The sequence below is a fragment of the Enhydra lutris genome, unplaced genomic scaffold (genome assembly GCF_002288905.1).
Source record: "Enhydra lutris kenyoni isolate GAN:26980312 unplaced genomic scaffold, ASM228890v2 scaffoldscaffold55, whole genome shotgun sequence".
NCBI classification, from domain to species: domain Eukaryota; kingdom Metazoa; phylum Chordata; class Mammalia; order Carnivora; family Mustelidae; genus Enhydra; species Enhydra lutris.
The window spans coordinates 7,211,409-7,231,359 of NW_019154139.1; the positions used below are offsets into that span (position 1 = coordinate 7,211,409).

The 19,951-nt window shown below is 56.8% G+C and overlaps 1 protein-coding gene across 1 annotated transcript in view; it reads right to left on the bottom strand.

Moving 5' to 3' along the window:
* Positions 1-26: 26 nt before the first annotated feature.
* Positions 27-19,951, bottom strand: part of LOC111157631 (aconitase 2) — a 55,134-nt gene continuing 35,209 nt past the window's right edge. Inside the window, exons 3-18 of the mRNA XM_022519220.1 lie at positions 17,595-17,853; positions 14,117-14,209; positions 10,789-10,947; positions 10,408-10,558; positions 9,124-9,228; positions 8,055-8,146; positions 6,913-7,018; positions 5,444-5,601; positions 5,177-5,250; positions 4,594-4,705; positions 3,571-3,693; positions 3,146-3,301; positions 2,041-2,232; positions 1,545-1,677; positions 927-1,048; positions 27-545 (exon numbers count right to left, since the gene is read on the bottom strand). Of these exons, the coding sequence (XP_022374928.1) occupies positions 408-545; positions 927-1,048; positions 1,545-1,677; positions 2,041-2,232; positions 3,146-3,301; positions 3,571-3,693; positions 4,594-4,705; positions 5,177-5,250; positions 5,444-5,601; positions 6,913-7,018; positions 8,055-8,146; positions 9,124-9,228; positions 10,408-10,558; positions 10,789-10,947; positions 14,117-14,209; positions 17,595-17,853 (2,173 nt within the window). The 3' untranslated portion in view covers positions 27-407. The remainder of the gene's footprint in view (positions 546-926; positions 1,049-1,544; positions 1,678-2,040; positions 2,233-3,145; positions 3,302-3,570; positions 3,694-4,593; positions 4,706-5,176; positions 5,251-5,443; positions 5,602-6,912; positions 7,019-8,054; positions 8,147-9,123; positions 9,229-10,407; positions 10,559-10,788; positions 10,948-14,116; positions 14,210-17,594; positions 17,854-19,951) is intronic.

Sequence of the window (19,951 nt, forward strand, 5' to 3'; positions counted from 1 at the left end):
TACGGACACCACCACTCACACACAGGGACAGTCACTGAGTTTGGATTCTTATTTTCCTTGCAAGAGCAAAAGTTTCTTTAAAATCCTTGAGCCACCAGTGAAATGAGGCAGGAGAACACTTTAGATGGGAGTCTCGTCATAAAAATAAATACAGTTGAATGGAGCTGCTCAAGGTCTGAATCAGACTAAAAATGGGAAGGCAGGGGGGCTGGAACATTCCTTTAAGACCCACCCCCAACCATGGGTCACTCGGTGGGCTGAGGGCGGGGAGGCCAGGAGGCCTGACCACACCATCTCGGGGCAGGAAGCCATGGCTGGATCGGGGCGGATCCGGCTCTGATGAGGCACGGGCCGCACGGGCATCCCGGAGCGGGTCCGAGGAGCAGGCGGGCGGGCGGGGCCGGGCCCTAATGCTGCTGCAGCTCCTTCATCCTGTTCAGGGCGCTGCCGGCGCGGAACCACTCGATCTGGGTCTCGTTGAAGGTGTGGTTCAGGAGGATGGTCTCCTGGGTCCCGTTGGGGTGCTTGATGATGCATTTCAGGGGCTGCAGGGAATGGGGGGAGGTGGAGGCTCTTACGAACATGGCCCTGGGCTCTGCTGCAGGGTCTGCAAGGTGGGGCACACTCAAGGTGAAACGGGGGGGCCAGAGGCCAGGCCCAGGCTTGGGTGGCCACATTGAGACGTGGATGGCATAACTCCCAGGGCCAAGAGGGTCCTGCTCTGCGCAGGCTCTTGGCCTGAGCTAACGAGGGCGGCCTAAGCTGGCTCCACCCTGTCTCTGGGAAGGTACTTTCTTCCCTCCAAGGGGGATCCCTGGAGAATTTAAGGGCCCTTCCAGCTGAAACAAAGGCTCATGGGAGGAGGAGCAATTGGGGCCAGAAACAGGTGGTGGTCCCAACCCACCCTCCTTCCCCAGCCCCCTGACCTTGCCAGGAGCAAAGTCTTTCAGGCCCTGGATGGTCAGCTTGTCCACGGGGTGAATCTTGTTGTAGTCGGCTGGGTCGGCGAAGGTGAGGGGCAGCAAGCCCTGCTTCTTCAAGTTGGTTTCTACAAGGCAAAGGGCACACGGAGTCCATAGAGCTCCAGTCCCCGCTTCTCTGCTCAGGAAGCCTCACCAGCCTAAGAGCTTCCTTTTCTAACCCCAACTAGGGTGCTGGGACAGAGAGGCACCTGGTCCTGCCATCTGGAGACCACGGAGCGGAACTGAAAGGACTGGATGGCTACAGCCCCGGGGACGGGGTACCTTCCACCAGAGCCTATCCCAGCGTGCCGGCTGGAGTACCCACTGGCTTCCCTGCAGACCCTCACATCAGCTGCTGCTTGGGTCTGCAAGTTTGGAAGCAAGTTCCCACTTCAGGAAGTTGTGGGCCCCAGACTCAACAAACTCAGAAGGGATGGAGACTGTGGTGGAAAATGGGAGCCGTGGACACGGTGTGGAAACCAAGCGTGTGGCTCCAGGCCTGCCTCTGCCGCAGGGGGGTCGGATGACCACGGGCTGCTGGTGAGGGCAATCGGATGTGGCTGGACCCGGGCTCCACCTTACCATGGATCCTGGCAAAGCTCTTGGTGATGATGGCCCGGCCCCCGAGGTGGCGAGGTTCCAGTGCTGCGTGCTCCCGGCTCGAGCCCTCCCCGTAGTTCTCGTCTCCGATCACCACCCACCGGATGCCATGTTTCTGTCAGGCAAGTGAGGCCACTATGAGGGGCACTGGCCCCCGCCTGCTGTCCCTGGGCTTCCTGAGGTTCACAGGTCAAGGGGCTAGAGAGGCCCCTCCTTGCCTGGGAAATCAGGTGAATCGGGCCCCAATGAGGCCCTAAGGGGACGGAGGGGATCAGATGTGGGCCCTGACTCTGCAAGGGGCCTAGGGACGTGCTCAGGACAGAGGCAGGAGTGGGGGGAAGGCCACAGGGTGAGAGCAGAGCCCAGGAGTATATGATGGGGGGACACAGGATGGGCCCCAGGGGGCCCTTCAACTGCACAGCTACTGGTGTGGGCTCCTGGGGGGAGAGCACCCGTTCCACCACTGACTTGGACCCACCTTGTAGTAGCGGGCAGTGTCAGGGACAGGTCCAAACTCCTGGGTGACAGCATTGCGCACGGAGTTGGCCTTGCCATTTTCGATGTTGATGGCGCCGATGAGCAGGTTATTGGAGATGTTGTCCAGGTGCCCGCGGAACTTAAGCCAGGGGCCAGCGGCCGAGATGTGGTCAGTGGTACACTTCCCTTTGACCTTGGATTTGTGAGAAGAGAGGACGGAGATCAGGGCATGACGCAAGGGAGGCAGAACAAGGGAGAAGCCCTCTAGAGGCTGGCAGCGGGCCCAGCAACTGCGACCCAGGAAGGGTGACGAGGGCAGCAGGTCTGGCTTTAGACACACAGTCTGCTGCCCTGGCCTTGCCGCACTTTGACCACGAGGGCTCAGGCAAGACCGTCCCCAACCCCTCGAAGGCCCTGGGCTGCTCAGTGAGTGGTCTGGGACAGGAAACTCTCAGGGGCAGGGGCTGGACAGGTGGGTCTGCTCGCTCAGTCTTCAGACCCAGGCCCCCAGGCAAGTGCTGCCCCGGCAGGAAGACTGGCTATGGACCTCAGGCTGGACCCAGAGGAGTCCGAGGAGGTGTCCTGGCTGGTGACCACTTTTATCTATCGTGGGCAACACTGGCTGCCGCTGCTTGAAGGCCCTCCATCAACAGCAGGACATCGCGGCTGACGTGGTCCCAGGCCTCTGAGCACACCACAGGGGCTTGCGTCTGCCCGGCTCCCAAACACAGGCCAGGCCGACTGACGCCCGACCGCGGGAGCAGAGGGCTCCGTGGCTTCTGGAGACCATGTGGTAAAGCCAGAGGGGTGGAGACCTGGTGCCCTTCTGGTCCTCCCCGCACTGCACCCACTGCCTGTGGCCGCTGCTGGTGGCCCTCACCAGTGGCCGCGGAGCGCCCCAGACACCGCCAGCCAGACCCAGCTCAGCCCAGCACAGGGGGTGGAGGAGAAGGGGACACTGGGCTGTGGAGGCCCCCGCCCCAGGCCTGACCTTCCCCTCTGGGGCCCAGGGGAGAACTTACGGTTTCTCTGCCCTTCTGGCTGAGGGCAGGGCCGGGCGAGCCAGGGCTGTTCTCCCCGCCCATCCCCCCGTCGCTGATGCTGACCTTGATGAGGATCTGCAGGTCCTCCAGGTCTTTGCCGTCCCACTTGTCAAAAGGCTCCAGGAGCTGCAGGCGTTGGCTGGTGGGGCTCACGTCTACTCGCTGCCCGCTGCTGTCCTTGGGAGGATGCTGGTAGGTGTCCTGCCCAGGGTCAAACTCCTGCAGAAGATTGGGACGTGCTGGGGGCTGAGTCCTCAGTCCCCACGTAGAGGTGCTTGTAGAAGGCAGCCTCCCGTGTCCCCTGCCTTCCCCTCCGGTGCATGGAGCTGCCTCATTCTCACTCCCAGGGTGGTCCTGCGTGCCCAGGAGGGGCAGGGCCCGGACGCTGGCATGCCTGGAAGGAGGGTCTTAGCCCCGGAGTGAGCGGCGGGGGCCCAAGGCGCCCGGCCCACGGCAGCCGAGAGCACAGGGCAGCGGCGCCTGCTCACCGCCTGGGGAAGCTCGTCCGCATCTGGGGCCTCCAGCTTGAATTTCTTGCCGTCCTTGCCCGTCAGGAAGTCAGTCTCTGGGTTGAACTTGAGGGTGCCTGCGATGGCCAGCGCTGTGACAATCTGGAATGGAGGTGGCCCACTGCTGATTAGTAGCCAACACCACTCCTGTCACCCCCCCCAAGCAGGAGCCCAGACGGAAACGGAGCCCGGAGCAGGTACACCTGAGTCCTCCCCATGTAAGTCCTCCCCAGAGGCCAAAGCTACAAGAACATCTCTGGGGGCTTGGGCCACAGGCCTGGGCCTCTGTACCCTCCCGGGGGCAGTCTCCTCCCCTCACAGACACTGTGAGTTGCTGCTGCAACAAAATCTTCCTAAACGGGAGCTGAAGACAGAAGGAAGGCGCCGCCTCTCCAGTCATTTTTAGCAAACATAAGTATTTCCGGAACACTTATTTCAAGTCAAGAAACTGCCCGGCCGGCTAAGCGGCAGAGCGTGTCACTCCGTCTCAGGGCTGTGAGTTCGAGCCCTGCATCGCGTGTAGAGATTACTTAAAATCATCTACATAAAAGACAAAAAGGCCAGAAAGCCTGGCCGTGCGCTGACAATGGTCGAGGCTGAAAGCCCGCTGAACCCCCGAGCACTTGGCACAGCGCTCTTCACAGAGGCTGCCTTCCCGGCGGAGACGGTCAAGCGCTTTCCATCCTCATCCTGTGATCCTAACAGGATCCTTGGCACAGAGCAGTGTGACACGGCCAAGCCCACACAACTGGGCAGAGGCTGAGCTGCCCTTTCTCCTGGGCAGTGACTCCAAGCACTGGCTCGTGACCGTAACTGTGACGCTTGAGGCCTGGGGCTCTTGGTTTCCAACCACATAGCCCCTTGCTCTGCAATACCAGCCCTCCCGCCGCAGCCCCAGAGGGTCAGACGCCTGGACCCAGGCTCCATATCCCCCACCCACCAGCCAGGGGCAGCAGGGCCCCAGAGGCAGTCCCGGGTCACAGCCCCGATGGGCAGGCTCACCTCCGGGGACGTGACAAAGGCGTGGGTCTCGGGGTTTGCGTCGTTGCGGCCTGTGAAGTTCCTGTTGTAGGAGGTGACGATTGTGTTCTTCTCCCCCTTCTTGATGTCCTTCCTGCCAGGCCAGAGGAGACAGTTAAATTAAGCACTGTCTGCCCTTGTCACCAAGCCCATCGCACCTGGTTTATAACAGAGAACAGGTCAATGGAAGGACCCCGAAACAGCCACCTCCTCCCTGGGACTCATGCAGACACAGGATGGAGCCTGGGATCACAGAGGTTTGCTGGGACCACACGTAAGGCAGGAAGAGCCCAGACTAAGACCCGAGTTTCCTGACTGGGGGCCACCGCCTCCATTCAGATGGCTCCGTCAGAGCCCCTGGCCTGTGTCTGGCTTCAGCCAGGTGGCTGCTCCTTCTCTTCACTTCCAGCCCAACTTTCCAGTCCTTCCTAGAAAAGTCTTCTAATGTGCAGTAGCTCCTGAAGCTAGAGGCCTGGGTCTGAGTCTCTTCTCTCCACCCAGTAACACTCCCCCTCAATACCTGGGGCTCCGGGCCCAGGTGTCCTGTCAGTGGTGAGCCTCTCACCTGTCCCACTGGCCGATGCAGGGGCCACAGGCATTGGCCAGGACGATGCCGCCCACTTCCCTGAGGATTTGTGCCTGCAGAGAGAGGAGGACAGGCACGGTCAGAGGCAGGCTGATGGCTGATGGGCAAGGGTGGGTCAGGAGTTTGAGTGATAAAGAGCCGTTCTGGAGCCCCGGGGCAGCTGTGGGGGGGACCTGTACCCGTCCCAGCCGATCCCAGCTGACAAGCCAGGTTGCGCAGCAGTGGGGAGGGTGTGTGGGCACTCACATAGCCGTCCCGCTCGATGGTGGCACGGATCTGCTCAGAGCCTGGTGTGATGGTGAACTGGGACTTGCACTTGAGTCCATGGGCCAGCGCCTGCTTGGCCACGGCTGCCGAGCGCCCCATGTCCTCATAGCTGGAGTTGGTGCAGCTGCCGATCAGACCTGGTGCATTGTGGGTGGTGGGGCCAGGGGTCAGGACCAGAGGTCTCCACCTGACCTCAACTATCCAGACCTGGTCAAGAGTTCGCCAACCATGCCAGGCCTGGGGCTGTTCTTCATGGAGACGAGTTGGAAGCAGTCCAGCTCTAACAACACAGGACAGGCTGCTCCACGGCCCAGCCGTTAAGAGGAAGACGATGTGGCCCGTGACGGGAGTCAGAAGGCTCACTCCAGAATACCATCCGTGACCACAGCTGGATCAGGGCTTTTAGGAGATAGTTAAAAGTTTCTTCTTTTAGGAGCGCCTGCGTGGCTCAGTTTAAGTGACTGCCTTCAGCTCAGATCATGATCCCCGAGTCCTGGGATCGAGTCCTGTATTGGGCTCCCCACTTAGTGGCTTCTCCCTTTGAGTCTCTCCCCTCATGCTCTCTCCCCTCTCTCAAATAAATAAATAACATCTTTTTAAAAAAGTTTCTTATACTTTTGAGTATTCTCTCCTTTTTTAATTGCTTTATAATCAGGGATAAAAAGAATTTTTTTCAAAGTCTATGATTGTTCTTCAAAAAGTCAAAGACTGGATGTATTATCGAGAGACCTCAAGATAGTCTGACTCATCAGTTTAGCAATTTTGCTTCTAATGAAACCACCACTGTTTTTTTTCACATTTGCTTCAACTGCTGAGTGTGAACACACCCCATGGCATTGTTTTGCGACAGACTGTGGAAAGCGCTTTGCCCGCGTTAACCGCCCCCCCCCCCCCCGCCCACACTGACAAGTAAACACAGTATCACCCTTGTTTTCCAGAAAGGGAACGGGCACACAGGAGGGTAACGTCACTTGCTCAGGGCCACCCAGCTCTGTGGTCCCCAAGGCCACCTGGCTTTGTGGTCCACACTGTAGTCACACTGTCCAGTGGCAAGAGCAGGGGCTGGTCACAATGCCATGCCAGCGTGTCTGTACATGTGAAGTGTGTGAACGGAAATCAGGCAGCGGGGTTGGGCTGGTGAAATGTTCGTAAAACAAAAGCAGACACACGTCGATATGTACACATCTGTGGAAAGAACCCCTCCAGGAGCTCCTCGAGCTGGTTTCTGGCTGGGGGGTTAAGATGAGGAGTTTTTAAAATTCATTTGTTTGTGACTATCCACTACAATGAGCACATACTTCTTTTTGTTATTACGTAAAAAGTAATTTTCTAAAAAAAGCCTTAAAGGAGAAACAGACTCTTTCAGAAAGCACCTGGGACCTTTAGGAAGCGGCCCCTGGTGCAGGCCCTGCCCCAGCCTTCCGAAGCTGGCAGGGGGAGCAACTCACCCACTCGGATGTCCAGGGGCCACCCTTCCTTCTCCGCCACGGCGCCAACTTCTGCTACAGGGTGAGCCAGGTCAGGGGTGAAGGGCCCATTGATGTGAGGCTTCAGCTGAAGAAACAGGGGAGAGAACAACTCGTGGAGGGTGGAAATCTTAAGACTGTTCTCCAGAGGCTGCGTAGCTCCCTCTCCCCCAGGGCCCCATGGAAGACCCGGGAGGCTGACTTCTAGCTCAAACCCAGGAACACCCGAGCGGTGGGCTCTGTACACGTGTCAGCTCCGGATCCCTCCAGCCCTGCCAGGTGCATATTATCTCTGTGCAGATGAAGGAGGTGGCGTGCCTTGCCCAAGGTCGCTCAAGGTCACAGAGTAGGAGATGGCAAGAGCGTGGAACGAATGAAGGACATCAGCATCATGAGTCTGTCTCCTACGCTGCGCTCCGTAATCAATCTCAGCACAAAAGCAGCCTTAAAGCCAGGTGCTTTGTCTATGGTAATACTTACCAATAAATGCAAAAAACTTGGCAAAATGCACGCGGCTCTCAGTACAATGTGCCCAATTATTACTATATGAATTAGTGAATTTAAGTCCCTGGCCAGCTATTAAGTGAATTTATCAGTGAATTTAAGTCCCATGGCCAACTGAGACTTTACACATGATAAAGTGAGGCCAAAAGAGGTTGAGGAACTCGCTCAAGGTCACAGGCTTAAGTTGGCAGGGTCAGGAATTCTGACTGGAACTCATAAAGACCGGCCTAAACCCTCAACCAGTCTACTTGGCCGCTTCCTTTCCTGCGGCCTTCCAGATGCTTATTCTGGTCTGCAGGTCTCAGCGTGCCAAACACTGCCCAAGCCTGGGAGTCATGGGCTGTGACCTCTGAGCTGAGACAACAAAGCAAACTCCGAGGCAGAATCTTGGATTCTGCTAACGCTGAGGTGGAGGCAAACTGAGCACGTTTCTGAATCACCAGCCCCAGCCACCTCTCCCACCCGACCGCAGCCTGAGGGGGCAACAGCTTGCAGGGGCACTGGGGAACCACAGGCCCAACTACCCTGCTGAGTATGCAGGCAGGGTCCCCTAGGAGTCCCCAGATGGGGCCTGAACTCGCCACCCACAGAAATTCCTTGGAGCCAACTGCCTTCCTCACCTCACTGAGGTTAATTTCAATCAGTTGGTCGTAATGGCAGCCAGGGTCAGGTACCAAGTGATCCTTGTACTCATCAGCTAGTTTGGCAATGTCTGAAACCAATAAGGGAGGGAGATTAAAGCATGCGGGACAGAACCTGGTCATGAGACCGTCCAACCAACCGTCCAACCGTCCATCCATCCATCCACGCACACACCCACCCACTCAAGCCAGTTCCCTGGCACCTGTTAAACCGGGCCATGGCACTGACTGAGCAAACAAAGAAATGATGAAAACAGCACGGGACACAGTCCCTGCCCTCAAGGCGCACGGAGTCTAATGGAGGAGCGATCAGTGAGCTGGAAGTTACGTTACGATACAAAAGACACACAAAAACAGGGAACACAGAAGTAACAACCGAGGTTCCGAGCCCAGGAATGCTTCCTGGAAATGAGAAGCACTGTTTTGGAGAAGGTACTTGATAGGAAAGAGAGGGACGGGACTGCCAGGCAGCACTCCCATGTGTTCAGCGCCTGGAAGCAACTGGACAAGCTCTCCCCACGATCCCTGGCCTCTCGCTCTGCCAGCCACCCTTGTTCATCTCCCTTCATGGCTCCAACGACCCTTCCCACGGGCCGGATTTCTTCCTCTGAGCTTCAAAGAAGCCAGGCTAGAACTTCAAGGAAATTGTGGGGGAGACTGGCAAAGTGATTCTGGTTCCAAATGTTTTTCCTTCTACTGGGCAGGAATCAGGAACAAAACCAGAACCATGTCATTTCCAGAGCTACCTGTAGGGGGCACCAGGGACCAGACCAAAAAGACCCTGGGCCTGGCCAACCTTTCAGGTGGAACTCAATTCCAATCCCAAGGCAAAGGTATCACAAACTTAGATGGCAGGCCTTTCGAGAGGCTGCTGGAGCTGCAGACACCCTACTCCGCAACAGTAACACACACACGTAATTTTCCACAGCCCTCTGAAGCCAGTCTGGAAACACGAGATTAAAGACTCCGGCCCCGAAGGGAAAGGTTTAGCTCAAGCGTCAACCTGCACCATGACTGTCCCACCACTCCCCCAGCCCGGCCGGCTCACCCTCCCGGCCTGTCTTGCTCAGGTACTTCTTCATCCTGTGGTTGTACGGGAACACTGATGTGGTGGCCCCGATTTCTGCGCCCATGTTGCAAATTGTTGCCATGCCTGGAGAGAAACAGAGCCCGTGGGGGGGGGCAAAGCAGCTGGACACGGGTCCTACACACCTGCTGGGCGGGCACATACATCCCCCCCACCCCAGGGAGCTGGTGTCACTGGTTCCGTTGTTCACACAGCCATCTATTGGCAGCCGGCAGACTCGTCCCTCGCTGCCCAGGGTTAATACAAGGGCCAGCAAAGAGAACACAAGATTCAGCCCCTCCCAGTCGGGTTCCACATCTGGGCCTGGTGGTCCTGCTCGGCAGACGGGACAGTCACTGTGTACCAAAGGCTGACCTGGCCAGACGGCCCAGCTGTTACTGTGGCCATTCTGCAGGTGAGCAAGCTGGCTCAGAGAGGTCCGAGGTCGGGTGCTGGCACTGGCATTCAGGTCTAGCCTACCTGCCTGGTGTCCAGGCCTGCCCTCCTTTCAGCCACACTGCAGTGCCATGTGGAAATGTTTCTGGGTCTCAGGTTTTCCAGCAACAAGACTGGAAGGATGTCCACTGTCTGGACCACAGAGCCTCACACAGAACCGGGGAGGCCTACAGATGTCCTGACTGTATCAGGATACTAGTCTCCTGGGGTTGCTGGGGCATGGGGATAGGATTGCTATCCGCTTCCAAAGTGCGCTGTCCAATGTAGTAAGGGCTCCCTATAAGACCGAGCCATCTCTGGAGGGGTACAAGCCCCGTGGGGCTGCCGTGGAGCTGAGAAGTCTGGACTGGACCACCTGGAAGGCTTTTTCCAAGTCTTCCTACATCCCGGAGCACGCAGGCATTGAAGCCAGGTCACCTGGAGTGATGGGTAGAAGATGCTGGCTCCTACTTACTAATCTTGTAGTCTAGTAGGTGGTAAGTCTAATTCCAGGGAAATGAGTGAGGGTCCCGGGAAGATGTGGGAAGGGGGCTGCTTCATGAATGAAGCCCTGGCTCTGACTCGCCATTCCCACCACCACCTCTGGGATTCCCTTTCTGGATCACCCAAGGAAGCCCAGGGCCATGGCAGCTGAAGTTTACTGAGTGACCCTGACTAGATAATATCCTCCCCACCTCTAGGTGTCCACCCACGTCCCCCAGACTAGATGGGTTCTCAGGGGAAGGCCATTCCCTGCTTCCATGGTTCAACTCTAGGCCCCATCAGGCCCATCACGGGCTGACGACCGCATCCCATGGCCGCCCCCCTCACCGGTGCAGGAGATGGAGTCCACACCAGGCCCATGGTACTCCACAATGGCGCCTGTGCCACCTTTCACCGTAAGGATACCCGCCACCTTTAGGATCACGTCTTTGGGGGAGGTCCAACCGGAGAGCGCGCCCGTCAGCTTCACACCAATCACCTGAACAGGCAGAGCGAGACAGCAGTTACAGGCGCCACGTGTCATACTCCAACCGGGAAGCCGAAGGACCGGCCTGCTGGGTCCCACTCCTGCTTATTTACCCTGCGCCTCTCGAGAAGAGCTCTAAGTCTGAAGTAGTCCCTCGCCCCACCCGGTCTCAGCAGCCCCACGCCTCTGCACCAACCACCGCTCTGCAGCCACCCCCAAAAAAGCCCTTCCCTACTCCTTACCTTGGGGCACTTCAGCTCCCAGGGGATCCCGGCCATGACGTCCACTGCATCGGCACCCCCGACTCCAATGCAGATGCCCCCCAGGCCACCGCCATTGGGGGTGTGAGAATCAGTGCCAATCAGAAGAACCCCAGGGTATGCATAGTTTTCCAGAATGATCTGAAAAAGACCTGAAGATCTTCAGCCTAAAAGCCCTCATCAGAAAACGGAGGTAGGGACCAAAGGGGTCAGCAAAGCTGTTCCCTGGGCCATTCCTAGGCACCCCTCCAGGACGGGCCCCTCAAGTGTGGCCGGAAGAGAGACAGGGAGCCGGGCTCCTGACCAGCTTCCACAGTCCTGGACTGTCTGACTGGGGCTTGCAAGGGCTTCCTCGTGCCCCAGCATCCATGTCTGTGACACGGTACCAAGAACACCTGTACTGCCTTGACCGTGGACTCACGGTATGAACCAGACAAGCAGGGACACAGGAATGTGCTCTGTGACAGGTGTGGCTGTCCAGGAGCTCCTGACACCACTCCCGACCTCGTGGCACGTGCCCACTGGGCTTCTTAGGAGGGACGATTCCCTCAGGACCTGGCTCCAGTGTCCGCAAGGGGTCTCCCTCATCCGGGGCCTCCTCCCAACTTTGGGAAGGTGCTGGCAGTGAGCATTTCCCCAGACACCTGATTCTAGAGGTGCAGCTATCCAGAGCAGCCCTGACCCCCAATCCAGGCATCAGAGCCCACAGGATGTTGCTGGAAAAGCCCCGGCCAAGGGGCCCTCAGCCTAAGCCCCAGCCCTACCGCCTGCTGGTAGGTGTGGGAACTTGGGCAAGTCACTTCACCTTCCAGACCTGTTTGCACATCGACAGAAACAGCCAGTAGTGCTCACAGTGGTAACTCCATGAGCTCGTGTGTATTACTGGGAGAGGCAGTATTTCTATTTATTGTTTAGCAGCACACGCTCGGATGCTGGGAAGGGGAAAGGAGGTCACAGACGTGCAAGGCTCCATGATTGGTTGGGCCTGCCTCATGGTGGACAGGCTCCATGGAACATTATAGAAACCCCAGGACCCCTGCGCTGGGCTACACATCTCCCAGCAGACTCAGCAAGGAGAGGGGCTCTTGCTTCTCAGGACTGCCAGCAGTTAGAAGGGCTGGCTCCTTCCCCGGGAGGGTGGCAAGTGGCCGGGAGAGAGGGCCAACAGAGAAGACATCCTAGACAAACAGCTGCTGGACAGGGCACCGCTCAACTGGTTCATTCCTCCGGCCTCCTGGCCCCAGCCATAAGCCGAAGTTTAAAACTCGTTAAGATAAGGCTCCTCAAGGTTCTGCAGGTCTGATCCATGTAGAGCAGACACACAGAATTCGGTGTGGTCTACACAGTACAAACCACTCATATGGTCCCTGTCCAAAAGGAAGGGGTCAGTGCAGACCCTAGGACTGTACAAAGTGTCACCATGAAGCTGGCTGTGACTGTGACCTCCACAGGCAGCTGGACGTGGATGGAGGAGAGGAAGAGAAGTGTCCGTTAGCCATCCTTCCACACATGTGTATACCGAGGACCTAGTTGTACCCACCTGGCCCCAGGCCCAGAGCTACAGAGGACTCGGTGAAGTGCAGTCTCTGTCCCCAGAGCACATGGTCTAGGGCGTAAGCACCTGCACGTACGGGGGTCATAATGTGAGGGGACCCACAGAGGGTCACACAAGGGGGCTCTAATGCCGGGAATGAGGGCAATGGGCCTTCAGAGGTTAACCAAAAGGCAGAGATGGGGAGGAAGGGTGTGCCAGGCCTGGGCACAGGACATTCGAGGTGGAGGGAAGGGGTTAAGGTTGGTATGGACGTGGCGGGTGAAAGCTGCTGATGGCCTGACATCAAGGGGGAGAGGAAAACCGGAGCTGCACAGAGATCACACGCTTCAAGGGAATCTTCTTTTTAAAGGAAAAAATTAGGGGCACCTGGGTGGCTCAATGGGTTAAGCGTCTGACTTCCTCTCAGGTCATGATCCCAGGGTCCTTGAATGGAGGCTCCTTGCTCAGTGGGGAGTCTGCATCTCCCTCCCCTCCACCCCTCCCCCTGCATGTGTACATGAGCACTCTCTCCTGCTCTCAAATGAATAAATAAAATCTTAAAAAAAAAAAAATCGGGGTGCCAGGCTGGCACAGTCAGTTAAAAGCAACTGACTCTTGATTTCGGCTCAGGTATGATCTCTGGGTCCTGAGATCAAGCCCCAGGTCGGGCTCACACTCAGTGTGGCATCTGCCTGAGATTCTCCCCTCTGCCCCTCCCCCAACCCTGTCTAAATAAATATTTTAATAAAAAATTTTAAAATAATAAAATAGCAATTTAAAATAAAGGAAAAATATATCACGCTGTACACTTAGCTGGCGGCCAGTGTGTTTCTAACGGGGTAGAAAGGGAGACCCTTGGACTAGGGTGCCCTTCACGATTAAAGTCCAAAGTTGGATCTCCCTGACTCCCCAGCCCTGCCGCCAAGAGAGGCCTTCTACGCCCTGCAGACAGCTGTGATCTGCCATTCCCAGGCAGTCCCTTCCTGGCAAGGGCAATGGCTCGAAAGGGCAGAGCAGTGATCCGTGGGCTCTGGTTTCGGAGTGGGGCAGTGCTGGAGCAGGGTCAGATTACAGCCTGACTCAGCTCGTCTTGACGGAGGCCTGGGACAGAGGTGGGGAGAAGGGTCACCTTGGAAAGGTGCAAAGAGGTAGGCCTCACACATCCAGGATGGATGGCAAATGGACACGCAAACCAGTGCACACCCCAGACATCAGTCACCTTGGGTGAAAGTGAAGCCCCGATCTCCCCAGAAACACAGGCACACACCTGCACTCGCAGAGACAAAATCGCCCATCAAAAGATCATCCGTCCCTCAGGAAAGCCCGGAAGAACCCCGGCTAACAAAGCCATGTGACCTCGGGTACCTCCATCCTGCAGAATCAGGGGCCAGAAGGGCCAGAAAGACCCTAAGGAGCGCTCCGTGCACCGAGGGGGGAGGAACACCTGGTGTGACAGGAGGCACCTGCGGCACACGGGGCAGAGCTTCGGCTCTGGGGCCAGACCCCCGGAGGCACCTCACAGAGTTGTGGTGAACAATGATGTAAGTTATTATCTGTCAAGTGCTAAGTCTACTGCCAGCGCACAGAACACCCATCCAATGTCAGCTGTCCACGCAACAAGGAGTAACACTCGTGGGAAAAAAACAAGACCAAAAAAATAATACAACCCCCCTCCCCCCTCCTGAGCCTCTGGCCTTCTGCTCCTGTAGGCCAGGAGGTGCTCTCTGATTCCCTAAGGGCCCTTCCCCCAGAAAGGCAGGCCAAGCCCAGCTTTACCTGGTGAATGATCCCAGAGCCAGGCCTCCAGAAGCCCACACCATACTTGGCACCCGCAGTTGCCAGGAAATTATACACTTCCTGGTTTATGTCCTATTGAGACAAATCAATAACCAGAACATTAGTAACACGGTGTGTGTCTGGGATGACCCTCGCTGACCCCCCCCCAACCACCCACTGCCACCCGACTCTGAAATGCTGGTGCTGTGAAGACAGGCCCTCTCCCGGAGGCCTTCTACAAGTAATTCCAAAAGGGCCTGGATGTTGGCCCAGTCTCAGCGGGCTGGCCTAGGGAGAAAGGCAAGGGAGCAGAGACAGTTCTGTCACACCTGGCCAGGGAGTGGGTCTGGCACGAGTCCCTTCTCTACCCTGATCTCAGTTTCCTTATTTGTAGAAGGAACTTGGCTATATCACCTCCAACGGTCCCTCTGGCACTCAAGTCCTCCGTCAAGGCCAGCAGTGAGGGGCACACGACCCTAGGACCGTCTAACTGGGATATAGTGTTGGGGGAAGGGGGCTAAGGGAAGCCTGGGATTAAGTGTGGGGTCCAGTCCCACTATAGCTCACGTGAGGGGCTGTTTCTCCACCTAAGCCTCGGATGCCTCATTTAAGGCAACGTCAGCAACCCTGGCTGACATTTACTGAATGCCCACTGCACTACACATGCTCACAGTCCCTCCCACTGAAGAGGGAAGGTACTGTCTTCGAGGCCATTTTACAGATGCAAAAAACAGAGGCTCAAAGATGATCTAACTTGCTGGAGATCCCAGAATTAAACCCCAGGGTCTGAAACCAGGTCTGTGCCGCCACATAACCCAAGAGTTACATTCCAACATAAGATAGAGCTACCTCCCTTATAAGGAAGAGGACATCTAGGAACACCAGCGCCTGGCACGTTCTAGGTGCTCAGAATTTGGTAATACATTTGATGGTCCCCAAAGGAAAGACTCTGATGGACCATGTGCTAAAATGCAGATTTCAACACGACAGGACAGGCCGTGGCCACTCTGCCTGGAACTGGAAGGTAGCTTCCTCAGTGGGCAGGGAAGGCTTCCCAGCACAGCTGACGTGAGCTCAGGGTTTATCTGGAAGACTAAAGGAAGAGTCTTCCTCGACAGGGGAGAGTCCAGTCACAAAAGGGAAGGGACCGGGGCAGACGGCACAGAGTCCCAAAGGAGGAACCAGGCAGTGACATGGGCTGGCCTCTGGGCATGGAGACCCACGCTCCAAGGCAGAGGGACTCACTGTCAGCTCCCAGGCCCTCAACAGAGACCCTCAAGGCCACAAAGTCTCCTTCATCTAAACTCCAGACCAACCATGCATCCTTCTGAGTTCCATCAGTAGCCCCAGGCAAACAAATAGCATACAAAAAACTTGGGCCCCTGGAGCCATCTCTCTTGATTAATAATTACTAAGACAGCTTTTTCATTCAAATCAGTCACTTACATAACATTGGCACCACAGGCAGGAGGCAGTGGTTGTGGGAGTGCGTGTTCTCATGTCTGGGCAAGTGGTGGCAGTGGTGGAGGGGGACAGAATGGTGGAGCAGAGTCTCAGCCTTAACTCAGCCTAGAGCCTTCTCTGGCTGTGTGACCCCGGATAGGTCACTCTGACACTCTGATCCCCAACCACAGGGACTCCACAAATATATGCAAATCTGACCATCACCCTCCTCTGCCTAAGCCCTTCGGGGACTCCCAGGATGGTGCCCATGGCCCTCAGGGCCGCCTGCCCCCATCCACCTCACACCACACCCTTCACAAATGCGTCAAGTTGCTTCCTGCCTCGGGGTTTATATATACACTGTTCTGCCTAGAATGTTCTTCCTCCCGTTAATATCAGCTTATCTGTGTGAGTTTTAGCTGACATGTCACATTCCCAAGAGACTGTCCCTTTCCCCTCAGAGTCCAAATTACACTTCTTTCCTATACTCTCTCAGAATCCTGTCTCCCCTTCATAAGATACATCCAAATCGGCAATGACCTGCTTGTGTGATGGTCTAGCGTCTGTCTCCCTACTAGCCTCTGAGATGCATGAAGGCAGGGCCCCTGTCTTGTTCACACTGCAACCCCAGCGTCTAGCACAGCGCCCAGCACATCACTAGTGGTCAATAAACACTGAAATCCCGTGATCCTGTGAATCGCATTTCCAGAAGGCAGATTCAGAATCCATAAAGTAAAGCCAGACCCTGAAGGCGGTGGCCTAGAGCGATCAGTCACTCCCAGGGCTGCAGAGGACCCTGTTCCTGGCCACAGCCAGCTGCCGGCACTGCAGGGGCCCCTATACCATTGCCCCCCAAGACCCCCAGCTGCTGCTAACTGGGAAACCTCTGGCCAGCAGGCTGGGCTTTTTCCACGGAGCAGAAAAAGAGCTCCTGGCAGCCAGGACCCAGAGTGACAGGCCAGGGTGGGAAGGGAGGGCTCGAGTGGGAAAACAAGAATGTTTCCCATGGGTCTGAGAGGCTCTGTGAGCTGTGCTGACCCTGGGAGCCAGAGCACTTTCAATGGCAGCCCTGCCAGCATTCAGCTCCTACCAGCGGCCCCCCAAGAGGGGTGTCCACTTCCAGTGCAGGGGGCGGAAAGGGTGGCGCCCAGAGCTGGCAGAGATCTGTTGTGGTCAAGGGCAGCCACACACAAAGGTACCACAGGCGGGGGCTGGGGGAAGCGGTGGCAATCTCATTCCATATGGAAGGCTGGGAAGTCAAGGAAAAAAACTATTCCACGTGGCACACAACTGTTTCTACCTCGTGAAGCAAACTCCCAGAGGAGAGCCCCCAAAGAGGCCCATCAGTGAGAGCACTCAAGACGGGGGGTTCCCTGAACAGGGCCTCGGCCCCCTCGGATTTACAAACCGCAACACCACCTGCGTGCCTCCCGGCCGGGGTCCTCCAGAATCAGCCAACGTGCGAGCGTACAGCTGAGGCTGGCGGGAGGAGAAGCTTAAGTCTCCCTCTCCAGAGCAGCCAGCAAGATATACCAGAAGCTGGTGGCTGCATGATTTTCCCAACAGAACAGAAAAATGACCACAAAAAGATGCCTTTAATGTGGGAAGACTAAGAGGGTTTTGGGGGGTTTGGGGCCTTTTTTTTTTTTTTTTTTAAAGGCTTTCTCTGTATTTTCTAACATCCTCAGAATAAGCAAATGGGGGGCACCTGGGTGACTCAGTGGGTTAAAGCCTCTGCCTTCGGCTCAGGTCATGATCCCAGGGTCCTGGGATCGAGCCCCACATCGGGCTCTCTGCTCAGCGGGGAGCCTGCTTCCTCCTCTCTCTCTCTGCCTGCCTCTCTGCCTACTTGTGATCTGTCTGTCAAATAAATAAATAAAAATCTTAAAAAAAAAAAAGAATAAGCAAATGGTATTTTCAGAGTTAGGAAAGAGCAAAAATGTTTCAAACAAGACTACACCGAAGAGCCTAGCTCGAGGGCTCTGCCCTCCGTCCCAGGCCACACTCACTGGCCCTCGGTGCCCCTTCCGCTCACCTTGGCCCGGCGCAGGTCCTTCTCACCCCCGAGCTGGGCCTCGATCAGGTGGTCGCAGTGGATGGTGGACGGCACGGCCACCTTGGGCAGGCCGCTGCTGATGAACTGCAGCATGGCCATCTGCGCCGTGGCGTCCTGCATGGCCACGCGGTCGGGCCGCAGCCGCAGGTACGTCCTGCCCCGCTCGATCTCCTGTTTGGCTGGCTCATCCAGGTGTCCATACACGATCTTCTCTGAGAGGGTCAGAGGCCGGTTCAATCTGGGGGGAGAGGGAGGGGCGCTGGCTGCAGGAGCCCCGGCCCACCCACAGCCACGCCCTCTCTGCCGCGCGGCGACCGTCACAGTGGGCACGGGCAGGGCGCCTGCGCTCCATGCCGGTGGGCACGAATCCGTCTTGCTCGCTGCGGTCCTTCTGGCACATGGCACTCACCAGGTGCTCCAAAAATCACTTGATGAGTAAGTGACAATACCCCAAGAAGTGGGCAGGCTTGTTTTTTTCTAAGGATTCCCGCTTTTCCGGCATAATGATCACTATTTTTTTTTTAAGATTTTATTTACCTGACAGAGGGAGACACACAGCGAGAGAGGGAAACAAGCAGCGGGAGTGAGAGGGAGAAGCAGGCCTCCTGCCCAGTAGGGAGCCTAACGCAGGGCTCGATCCCAGGACCCTGGGATCGTGACCTGAGCCCAAGGCAGCCGCTCAACCAACTGAGCCACCCAGGTGCCCCCCCCACCGCCGCCACAATTTGTTAGTCTTGACGTGCGTACACGCCTATGAACGCTCCACTGCAATGAAGAACACATCCATGACCCCTGAAAGTTTTCCTGTGGCCCTTTGTCATCCTGTCCCCATGCCCTGAGCAACCAGTGACCTGTCTTCTGTCACCACGGATTCATTTGCTCACAGCACATCCTTTTAGCTCAGCATGGCTCTAAGTGCCTTAATGTCTGCGAGCCTCTGGCTCCTCAAGACATGGACGGGGAGCCCGTCCCGCCACGAGGGGAAGGAACCCGCCCCGGGCATGAGCCAGCGAGCGGCAGAGCCAGGACGCCAAGAGCCGAGCACTACGGCCCAGCCATGCCTCCCTCCGGAACACATGGAAGCCAAAACCAGGCCCAGGCTCTGGAAAGTGCTCAATCACGCGCACTCTCGGGGCCCGCACAGCTAGGACTCTGCTGGGAAAGCAGAGACACTCTGTCCGACGGCCTGGGCTCCAGCCCCTCACTCCCACACTGATCTAGTCCTGAGAGCAAGAGCTGCCTACGGAGCTGGCTCTGTGGACAACAGCTGAGCAACCGGCAACTCTGGAAAGCTCTATGGTTCTGCCGTCATGAGAACCTTAAGTAAAAATAGCACGGGCCTGAGGTACAGCCTGCCCCCTTTTGTGGCAGCGTCTACGAGGCTGGGGTACTGGCAGCGACTCACCGCACGGAGCACAGCCCCTTTCCGGCCCCAGGGGAGACGAAAAATAGCACATGGGCTTTAGAACCAGACCTTGACCGCAAATGCCTGAAGCTGTACAAAAAAGCCTGACAATGACAAAAGCCGACGGACGAGTCCAGGACCGCATTTCCTTAAGGATTAACCAGGGATGGCCAAACGGGGCCTCTGCGTCCATCTGTCCCTCGGCTTTACTGGTTGACAGAGACCTGGATTCCCGAGAACAGAACTGGGCCCCCTCTGTCACGAACGCAAGGTGGAGGCAGAGTCCCTCTGCACGTCCCCCGGCCTTCGACGGCCTTCTTCACATTTCCATCCACTGAACTCTGTTCTGAACAGCCTCACTTCCAACCAGCTCCCACGGTGCGGCTGGTGCTGCTTGCTCACGGACCACGTTTGGAGGAGTCAGGCCTAAACCAACTGAATTGGAATTGGGGCCCAGGTGCCGGTAGTTCTAGAAGTTTCTGAGGTGGGGTGCCTGGCTGGCTCCATTGGTGGACTCCTGACCTTGGGTTGTGAGTTCGAGCCCAATACTGGATGGAAAGATTACTTAAAAACAAAATCTTTTAGAGGTGCCCGGGTGGCTTAGTCAATTAAGCGTCCAACTCTTGGTTTTGGCTCAGGTCATAATCTCAGGGTCTTGAGATCCAGCCACACATGGGGTTCCCAGCTCAGGGTGGAATCTGCTTGAGTTCTTTCCCCCTCCCTCCTTCCCCCTCTGCTCCTCCCCCTGCCTGTGCATGCACTCTCTTGCTCTCTCTCAAAATAAAATAAATAAAATCTGGGGCGCCTGGGTGGCTCAGTGGGTTAGGCCGCTGCCTTCGGCTCAGGTCGTGATCTCAGGGTCCTGGGATCGAGTCCCGCATCGGGCTCTCTGCTCAGCGAGAAGCCTGCTTCCCTCTCTCTCTCTCTGCCT